Source organism: Kryptolebias marmoratus, linkage group LG23 (assembly GCF_001649575.2).
Source record: "Kryptolebias marmoratus isolate JLee-2015 linkage group LG23, ASM164957v2, whole genome shotgun sequence".
NCBI lineage: Eukaryota > Metazoa > Chordata > Actinopteri > Cyprinodontiformes > Rivulidae > Kryptolebias > Kryptolebias marmoratus.
This window is the reverse complement of record NC_051452.1, coordinates 11,572,731-11,583,565: the sequence shown is the minus strand read 5'-3', so window position 1 is coordinate 11,583,565 and position 10,835 is coordinate 11,572,731. Positions and strand designations below refer to the sequence as shown.

Here is a 10,835-nt window from a genome sequence, read left to right as displayed (position 1 = left end):
CTAAACACTGGAGTCAGGCTAAACTATTTATATTATTATATAAAGTTTGCATTTTCTCTACCTTGTAACTTAGTTATTAGCTTAGTAGTGCTAGCGTAAGCTAGGTAAATGCTAATACAAGGCTTTTCCTTGATGATACCTGCATCTTCCAAGCAACATTCTGTGTTACAGCGCCAAAGCTGCTGCTTAATTTTCATTCCTAAATCTTGTTTTATTAGTAAAACTTACAATATGCTTTTGCATGTTGATTTCAGATGGCCCCAACCAAGAAAGGAGAGAAAAAGAAGGGGCGTTCAGCCATCAACGAGGTGGTGACTAGAGAGTACACCATCAATATCCACAAGCGTATTCATGGAATGTGAGTACTTAGACACCATTAAACATTTATTCTTTTTATTGTCCTGCATTCGCTGTTTTTGACACTGACTGGTATTTCTTAGAGCAGCGGTTCTCAAACATTTGAAAAGAAGAACCACCGCAGAACTTCTCAGAGTACCACCATTATGACAAAGATTTAAAAACACTGCTTTTGATGCTCCTACTTAAACAAGCCGTGTTTCTGTTTTCATCCCTTTGTTGATCTCTATATTTGTTTTACATCAGTTCACCGGCTAGTTCATTTATTTTATGGTATAAAAGCAGACCATTATGATTCACTATGTTGCCAAAAGTATTCGCTCCTCTCCCTTTACACTCATATCAACCCGAGTGACCTCCCATTTCTAATCTATAGGGTTTAATATGATTTTGGCCCACCCTTTGCAGCTATAACAGCTTCAACTCTTCTGGGAAGGCTTTCCACAGGTCTAGGAGTGTTTATGGGAGTTTTTGACCATTCTTCCAGAAGCTCGTCTGTGAGGTCAGACTCTGATGTTAGACAGAAGGCCTGTCTCACAGTCTCTGCTCTAATTCATCCCAAAGGTGTTCTGTCAGGTTGAGGTCAGGACTCTGTGCAGGCCAGTCAAGTTCTTCCACACCAAACTCACTCATCTATGTTTTTTTTGGACCTTGCTTTGTACACTGGTCATGTTAAAGGGGAAGGGGCCATCCACAAAGTGGAACACCTAAATTCAGTTGTTTGGATGGGTGAGTGAATACTTTTGGGAATTTAGCGTAGTTTTTCTTGAGCATTGGTTAGAGGTGAAGAGGAATTCACAGATCTGAAGGACGAACACTTCACAATTTAGCTATTTTTCTTCACAAAAACTCCACAACAGGCAATTTCGGGCATATTTTACTTCTACTTTAAGTGTATGAAAATCAAAATAGTTGTATTCTTAGTGGCTGTATGATGTGTTTGTTTATTCAGTGCTGTGCTGTAAATAATTGTGGTTCAGTGCACCATTTTCTGCATTTAGAGATATAGCTTTTAGAGTCAGAAGTAGAAGTATGATGGTAAATGTTTTTAGACAAACCAAATATGTGACATATTTAGCTGTGTTCTGTTTTATCACAGAACATGGTTTCACACAATGTGCATCTAGTTTGTGCTTTCTAGCAAGTTCTTTGAATCCAAAGTAAACACGGAGCTAAGGCCCCTAAATCAGACCCTCCAGGATTTTGCGATGTTGCAATCGTAACTATTAACGCAAAATCGCAACTTTGTCCAAAACACCGCTATTTTGTCGCAACTTTAACCAAAATAACCCCAAATAACTTGCGAAGAAGAGATGTGACGTCACATCCTCTTAACATCAGAATGCCGGGAGCATGCAGGAGCAGCGACCAAAGCTGCTAATGCTTCACATTTGCCCACAAAGATTTCAGTAAGGGACCGCGCAAAACACCGCAGTGAAGTTAGTTTTAAGTTGGATATTGGGTATTCGCGCTCCGCAGAGTTAGTGGCGTCTAGCTCACGGCTGACCCGAATGTCGGCCAGCCGTTCCCTAAGTGAACCACTGCGTGTGAGAGAAGGGGCCGGCAGAGAACAGCTGGCCGACATTAGCTAGACGCCGCTAATTCCGTGGAGCGCGAATATCCAATATCCAACTTAAAACTAACTTCACTGCGGTCGCAAACCAGTTTCCTACCCAGCTGCACGTGAGTGGGGGGAAGCTGTTTTGCACGTCCTGCAGTGTAATCATTGAACATAAACGCATCGACAAACACTTGGTGTCTGCAAAACATGTGAGGAGAGCTGCAGACGAGGGACAGTCCAGAAATGGTCATGAATGTCAGTTTATAAGCTATCAAAGTTCTCAAATAAAGCACCTTTTGATAATGTCAATGTTTGTTGGCAATTATCTTACAAAATTATAAAGTATTTTTGGTTTATATATTAAAATTTGTTTATTTATTGATTTTAGTATGGAAAAAAATCGCAACTTATAGGAAAACAAGAACATGTTAATTATTTATATTAATGTATTTTTTTTCAATTGTGATGCAGTTTGTTCAAATTCTACCAAACTGGATGAAATCCCCTTAAAGTGTCTGTTTCTTTGTGTGTGATTTAGTGTTTTGACACCTAAAACCTTCCACCACAAAAGATTTCTTTATTTCTTTGAGTGTATTTTAATTCAGGCTTGTTCCAGAATAGCTCTACTTTATGGCGTTTATCAACATTTTCTTCAGTTTCTCCAGGTCCACGGTCTTCATGATGAAGACCTTGTGCTCCTTCTTCAGCAGCTCCATGTAGTCCAGGACCATCATACCCCGGGTGTTTGTCCCGTTCAGCTCCACCGTCACTGCCACCTGAGGGAGGAGTCGGCTTTAACGCTCTGAGCCATAGGTGGATCGGTAATGATTTAAAAAAAAAAAAGTGGCTGCTCACCTCTTCTTTCTCTACGATGAAATCGTCATCGACTGCAGCGGCCAAAGCGAAGACGTCGCAGGGATTGAAGCCTCCTCCTGCGATCACCTCCTTTTGGTAATCGGCTGATTTAGCTTTCTGCAGACGGTAAAGACAGGTTGTTTTTCGGATGTTTTGAGACGCACTAAAGCAGGGCTGTCCAACTCAGTTACAAGATTGAAATTCAGAACTTGGTCTGAGCCAAGGGCCGATCTCTTTCAATATTTATTGGAAAAATACACAAATTAACCTGATTTTAGATGTGATATATCAAATTATTCATATAGAAATACCAATTACCTTTTCTCATTTACATATTATATAGAATTTAGTACAAACGTACTTCATTCATTTCTTATGCCTCACTCTCTATCAGCTTGTAAATTATTTTTCTTAGTAACACATTTTATCACAATCCATTAAAAGAGCTTAAGAAAACAAACAAAAATCCAAGCACACAGCTGCTAATGTTTAACTTTAAAACAAGAAGAAAATCCAGAAAAAAGACGACATTTATTAAAGCAGACTCCTTGTTTTGCTAGCATTAGATTGGTCCCAGCTGATGCTCCATGTAAAAAAAAAAGGTTACTGAGAAATTAAAATTTAGTTTCCTTGGCTTCAAAGCAATCCTCACGAGAAGACTTCACTGAAAAGGTTCCAGTTTTTTAAGCAGAATGAGAAGCGATAGATCTGATCTGTGCCAGCTCTGATCGAATTTAAACATTATCTCCTGGGCCAGATAAAATGTTACCGAGGGCCGGGTCGGGCCTGCGGGCCTTGAGTTTGACACCTGTGCATTGGAGGGTCTTGTAGGAGCAGATGCTCTCTTCTCGGAGGCTTCTGTGAGCTCACGGGCCGATTTAATACAGGATGCCGTTTGTGAAGTTAACAACAATATTTTGGTTTATTTAGCCTTTCATAAGGAAAAAAAAAAAAGTTTTTTCATTTTTTTTTAAAGTCATATGTTCACCAAACTAAATATTTAGCTCAGACCTACATATTTAGCTAATATGCAAATTCCTTGCCGAAAAGCGGAAGCAGACTATCAAAATAAAAGCCCAACCTCCAAATATACACCAAACCGCCAAATAAAAACCCACCAGAAGTAGAAGAGCTGCTGCTGGCTATAGAGTGACGGTAAAATACGGTACAGAAAAGAAAACTGACGCGATTCAGATAGCAGGCTAAATATTTAGTTAGCAAATTAAATGTTTACTGTGGAGCTAAATCTTTAGCTTGATAACTAAATGTTTAACTTGCAAGTTAAATAATTAGTTTGGAACTATGACATTTATAAATGTATGAATAATATGATGAAAATATGAGTTTGAAAAAAGAAACAAACTTTTTTTTTTTCCTATGAAAAGCTAAATAAACCAAAATATTGCTGTTAAATTTTGACCGTGTAACTTTAAAACACCCAGTTTGGAGGCCGTTCCAGTTCTTACCGTCATTGAAAGGGCCGTTATCTTCTTCATGAAGGCAGCCTTCTCGGATTTTCGGGACAGCCACTCATCACAGAAAGACTAAAAAACAAAAAAAGAAAGAGATCATGTCACAGCTCCATCTGTTCCTGCCACGCCTCTTGCCACAGTCACGTAACTTTCCACAGTCCCACAGTTCAAGCCACGCCCATGTTGCCATGCCCACGTAATCAGCTTCATCTGTTTCACCTGTTCCTGTCACCATATATACCCACAGCTCACACACCTCAGTGCCAGATTATTGAAAGCCTTACTGCAAGTAAATGTCCAGCGTACCTCTCATGTTCATGCCTGATCTTGACCCTTGCCTGTTTCCTGACCATCGTCTCCTGCCTGCTCCCTGCCTGATACTGCTCTGGATTCTGACCTCCCGTTACCGACCTTGCTTCACTCATCTGGACCTCGCCTTTTGGATTCTCCCTGTCTGGTTTTGGCTTCGGAACTCTGACCTACCGGTAACGACCTCACGCCTGGACCTGGATTATTCCTCTCGCCTCAGCCCCTCTCAGACCAGCCGGTCTGCATCACAGAACCAAGTAAGAGTGGACTTACCAGTTCCGGTCCCGACTCTATTCGATCACGTGAGTGAGACGATCAAAGACTTTGAGTCTGCTTACAACCTTCAGGCAATAAAATCCTTAAAACTTCGTTGTGTGGTTGTGAGTCTGAGTTCTGCCAAGCCTCGCCTTGTCAGATCCACCCAAATCAGATGTGGTCTGAAGCGATTCTCAAGGCCCATCTGCCTCTGCTTCATTCTCACCCAAGGCAGGCTGCTCCTGCAGCTGAACTCCCACGAGGCAATGTAGGTGGGGCAGGTGTAGCGGTCCAGCACGATGTAGGCCGACTCGGGGTCAGCCACGAAGTTAAACTCCCCGCACACTGTGGTGTTACCCCTGGCTGCACACACACACACACACACACACGAGCTGTTAATCCTTGCAGCGAAGGAACAACCACATGAGGAGATCCACATGTTTTAAACCCACAGTTGGTGTTCCCTCCCATGATGTAGAGCGCCTTCAGTTTATTCGGGAAGGAGGGGTCCAGCTGCACAGCGACCGCCAGGTTGGTGAGGGGTCCTGTGGCCACGAGGATCACCTGCAGACAGCAACAGATGACACAATCAGCTTTATTTTTGTTGTTTTTGAGGAGAAACAAACACCCAGAGACCATTTTGACCCAATGGCAGCTGTCGTGATGAAGTCCCACCTCTTCAGGATGCGCCTTGGCGATCTTGATCATGGCCTGCGCAGCTTTCTTCTTCTGCAGCAGCTCCACGCCCGGGGCGTCCGGGTCCGGGACGTCGCCCAGCCCATCCTTCCCGTGGTAATCGCCGGCGTTCCGCTTGTTGCTCAGCAGGGGCTTTGAGAACCCCTTGTAGACCGGGATCTGTTCGGCGGGCGGGACAGCACACAGGCCTCACAAAATGACCGCGCGTTAAAAACAACACTGAGAGAGGTGCCTTACATCCAACCTGCCGCAGACTTTCAGGACACGCAGCGTGTTCTTGAGGACGTTCTCCAGGGGTGTGTTGCCATGGCAGCAGGTGATCCCGAGAATCTCCACGTGTGGCGAGGAGAGGGCGATCATGATGGCCTGGGCGTCGTCAACGCCCGTGTCCACGTCGAGGATCATCTTCTTCTTCATCCTGCCTTAAATCTAAGGAATCACAGATATTTAGTAAAGTAAAAATCAGCTCTCTGGGGTGACTGAGTGCAGAAACAACCTCTGCAGATACAGAAAAAAGTGAAGTTGGGAGTGTTTCCCTGCAGCTATAATTTGAGAACTACATTATTTTTGCATTCCTGCAGAGTGCCTGACGGTTTCACAAGCACTTCTCTCTCTTTTTTTTTTTCAAAACAAAATTTTGACATTTCCATAACGATCGAAGGCAGGTTTCTACTCCTTTTGATCGAACTTCTGCTCATTGTCGGTGACCCGCCTCGCCAACCGTTTTCTCTGTGGGTTTAAGATTTAAGCTCGTATCCTGGGCGTCTATTGGATTTTTTTAAAAGCCGAATCGTTGGCTCTCGTGTGCTGACATTTAGAAACATTTTCTTCTGATTAACTTCTAAAGGCGTGCAACTCTGGCACTTTAGTCAGTTTGTGTCTGATAAATGGCAACAAAAACACATTTAACTGTACAGCTTCAGTAACAACACATAATACAACCTGATAAGTACCCAATACTTTCTAGTTTTGTACCTAGTAATTACCGGATACATACCTTACTGGTCATATATCTCATACTTATTTGGAACATAACCGATAAGTACTGGGTACATGCCAAGTAGATACAAGATATGCACCTGGTAATTACTTGATACATATCAAATTAGGACCTAGTATTTATTGGGTACATACCTGGTACTTTCAGAGTATACACCCAGCAGTTACAAGGTATGTACCAGGCAAATACCTGATACTTACAGAAGACCTGGCACGTCAGAGTATGTATCTAGTACTTGCTAAGTACATAGATGGAAAGTACTAGGTACATATCTAGTACAAACAAGATATTCACCTGGTACTTACTTGATACAGACCAAGGTTATACCTAGTATTTACTAGGTATAGTAGCCTACAAGGTATATTCTTGGTATTTACCTGGTACATATCGGATAAGTACCTGGTACTTACCTGGCACCGACTGGGTACATACCTGGTACGTACAGAGTACATACTTGGCACTTTCAGGGTATGTATCTAGTACTTACTAGGTACGTACCTGGTAAGTACTGTGTACATGCTCAATACGTACAGGCTACGAATCCAATACTTACAAGATGCGTACCTTGTACTTACTTGATACATACCAAATTAGTACCTATTTATCGGACACATACCTGGGACTTTCAGAGTACATACCCAGGAGCTATGAGGTATGTACCCAGTATATACCAGGCAAATACCTGGTACATACAGGGTACTACCTGATACTTACATGAGACATACCTGGCACTTCAGGGTATGAATCTAGTGCTTGCTAGGTACATACCTAGTGCATGCAAGATATGCACCTGGTACTTACTTGATACATTCCAAGTTAATAACTAGTATTTACTGGGTACATACCTGGTACTTATAGGGTATGTAGCCAGCAGCCTACAAGGTATATTCTTGGTATTTGCTTGGTACATATCGGATAAATACCTGGTACTTACCAGGCACATACCTGGAACCTACCTATTAGCTACCGTTCATGTACGTACCAGGTACAGTAAGTACCAAGCTGTATTGTGTACTACTACCACCAGTACCACCACAGCAAAGCTCAAATTCTCCCTCACAGCAGCTGAAAGGAGCCGAAGCTGTTTAGGAATGCTGCTCATCTTTAACGCAACACAACTCCTGACAAGAGAGCACAAGTAATTTAATGACTTTGGCACAGAGAGAAGAAGACAAGCCTCTTGTGTCTTCCATGTCAAACTGGAACATCGTCGTCCCCTCCCTTTCGAGAGAGAGAGATGGAGAAAACTTTAAGGAATTTTGTTTTTCAAAGACAGTCTGTCTTCAGAGGGCCAAAGAGGACAAGGGACTTCTCACCCTGCCTGACACGCCTGAGCTACACCCCACATTAGCAAAGCCTTTCTAGACATGCTATTTGTAACAAAAAGGAAAATGCATATAGGAATTGCACACTTACATTTTAATGACAACTGTTTATCTTAGGTTAAAAAAAAATAAACTTCTCTTGCATCCAGTCTTTCACAAAGAGATGCAGAAATATCCACGTGCCCAGGGATGCGTTTAAATTACATTTTATTTAGAAATTACTTGATTTTTGTTTAATTCTCATCACTTTGTATCACAAATATCCTGTTGCTTTAAATTAAAAGATGGCCTTTTAAATAGATAAAAGTAGCTGGGGGGGATTATTAGTTTTTTCAACACTGATTTATTAGACTCCTGTGTGTGCGCCTTGTGAACATTCTTTCTTACACATCCCAACAATTTAATAAACAATTTTATATCATTTTTTGTTTGTTTCCCTTGTTTTTAATCGCTTTTACTATCGAACTATGCTAGCAAGCTATGCTAGCAAAATCGCTTCTCTTGAGCTGTCCTTAGGTGTATCTTAGCAACACCGGGCGTCGCTTCCCATAGGTTGAGGGTCAACATGTGACTTCTACTGACCAATGAGTGACTTATTCATTCAAATTCAGTTTTATTTGTGCGAATTTAGCCGGTTGTATTTTTTAATACGGCTAATGGCTCATTAGGGTTATACAAATTCTCTCTCACCAAAATTCACACATATCCACAAACACCCCCCACGCCAGACCCCTCACCTGAAACAATTTCCCAGTTATGCTTGTCCATTATCACCTACAAAAAGATTTGCACTAACTAGACCGCCATTTTAGGTTTCAGGGGGAGTCTTTGGTAAGCCTATCAGCAGCGTTGAAAGGATTCAAACACCCATGTTTTTAATCCTTCCAGTACTTTTTAATCATCTGTTGCACTAAAACATCTGTAACATCCACCAATGAAATGCAACAAACACTAAGAATGTTTATACAACCAATACATGCAGTAACCTGTATAAAATTTAACATAATTATAAATGATCATTGAGACTAAACTCATACACAAACAGTTCAACTTGAGCTGATTTAAGATGAGCAGAAATGGAAATTAAATGTAAAATACTCACCTGGATTCTACAGGTAATAACAGGAGGACTGAGCGAAAGGCTTCTGCTGCGGCACTCTTTTAAAGCAGTCCAACCCTAAAGAGCTATAAAGAAAAACAGGCGTTCCTCAGAAACAAAACCCCGCCTGTGTGGAGCCTACTGACTTTACTTGCTTAACTTGTACTTGCAGCTCTGACAGGAGGAAATTATATTTTAAAAAAGCACATCAGAGTGTCAATTAACTCAGAATGTGTGTATCAATTGTTTGTGTTGTAACAGGTGTGAAGTAAAACTATAATATAGACACTCCTTACCAGTTAGAATCATGTATTAATGTTCTGTAATTCTATTGATTGTATTAACCTAAGGATGAGTGCAACTCTGCACTGGTGAGGTCATGAGAGTTTGTAGTGTACGTGACTGGCCGTACCAACTACGAAGATAACAAGGTCTGGAGGAGTCAGCTAATTTGGAACCGAAACCCACTTGAAGAAAGCCACCTGCAGAAGATGGAGAAAAACAAGTCCATATACAGGGTTCCGGAAAGATGACTGAAGGAGGATGGGCCAGTTCTTTGTTCAGGTTAAAATGCGATGTTTTAGTGATTTAGCTCAGACATCTTCTGGTGTTCCTGCTGTGAGCTGGTAAGGAGTGTCTCCCTTAGTACTAAGGCTAATAAATCTCTTAAACTGAAGATACTGCTTCTGACCATTTTTGACTCCTGGTTTCTCTGTGCATTTTCCGGTCCGTTGTGAGGAGAGGTTTTTTAAAGTTTGAGTTTCATTTAGGTAATTATTCTGTCTCCTCAACACAGGTAACTAGAAGTTTCCTCAGACAAAAAGAAAAAAAGAGATTTATGATGATATACTCACTTGCACAAACAGCATATAATATTACCAAACTGAAAACTGGTTTTACTTTCCTTCTTTTCTGCAAGCCATGGCAAGAAGCCAAGCGTTACTCTCTAGTTACGCTGTTATGGATGCAGTGGCAGAAATTTAGTGTACTAATGTGTTATCAAATTTTAAATGTCAGCTTTTTTAATTGTAAGCGAAACAGAGCGGAGCTCAATTTAAAATGTCAATTTGATTGAGCTGTAGCCATTTTTGTGTTTGCCAGTGTTGATTGATTGTTGCAAACATCTCGAACTGTGTCAACTCCAACAGTTAATCAGATCTAAATGTACATCCAGTGATTACTTTCTGAGAGTTTCTTTAAAATACGTCCAATGGGTGGTTAAAAATCATAACCAGGAAGTCCACAGCATCCATGTTTATGTGACCAAATGGAGCATAAATCTCCATAGGCGCATTTCCTCCTCACAACGCAGCCTCTGCAGAGGAACATTATATGTACTGCTTTACGAAACCTGTTTGAACTTGCAGCCCAAAAATACAACCTGTTTTAGCTTTCAAACTAAATTGTTCTTCGAAAAGACAAGAGCAAACATGAAGACTGCGGACTGTCAGCTCTTCTTCTGCCCAATGCACATAAAGCCTCCAGGCTTGAAAATTAATACTGAAAACAAAAATGGCTCCAAAACTTGATCATTTTCCAGATTTCACACCTGCGCTATTGTCTAGATGCCACAGGTTTATATAAAGTTCTAGGAGAGTGCAAATGCAGAATTTAAATCACACCTGTGGTTGGACTGAATTAATTTACTAACAGAATAAATTCCTTTACAGACTGAACCAGTAAAACATCCGACACATCATAAAAAAGTTTATTTCTTTATATTTTTAAAAAGTTCAACATCCTAATTTCTGGAAACATACATACACATTCTCATACTCATTCTGCTGTCGCACTCGTTTCTGTCATCTCTCTCACTCCCCCCCTCCTCCTTCCCTCTTTCTCTATCTTAGTAATTACTACATCGGCTGTTTTAGTGGCCCACTAGTACCATTTAGAAATTCGGTAC

The 10,835-nt window shown here is 41.2% G+C and overlaps 1 protein-coding gene and 1 long non-coding RNA gene across 4 annotated transcripts in view; one reads left to right on the top strand and one right to left on the bottom strand.

Annotated features, from left to right (window-relative positions):
* LOC108244151 overlaps positions 1–10,835 on the top strand; it is a 15,988-nt gene that overhangs the window by 455 nt on the left and 4,698 nt on the right. The window contains exons 2-3 of one of the 3 annotated variants that reach the window (XR_001808916.3): positions 255–358; positions 2,575–2,815. This is a non-coding gene — a long non-coding RNA (uncharacterized LOC108244151). Of the gene's footprint in view, positions 1–254; positions 359–445; positions 1,629–2,574; positions 2,816–10,835 lie in introns of those variants that run through there. The other 2 variants (XR_003039777.2, XR_005232704.1) reach the window with 2 other exon arrangements.
* Positions 2,472–9,085, bottom strand: LOC108244150 (inosine-uridine preferring nucleoside hydrolase-like). The gene is made up of 8 exons (XM_017430071.3): positions 8,933–9,085; positions 5,743–5,934; positions 5,485–5,664; positions 5,262–5,373; positions 5,036–5,172; positions 4,240–4,317; positions 2,774–2,890; positions 2,472–2,694 (listed from the first exon to the last, which is right to left on the bottom strand). Exons 2-8 carry the CDS (start codon positions 5,920–5,922, stop codon positions 2,542–2,544), a joined length of 957 nt encoding a protein of 318 aa, XP_017285560.1. The 5' UTR covers positions 5,923–5,934; positions 8,933–9,085; the 3' UTR covers positions 2,472–2,541.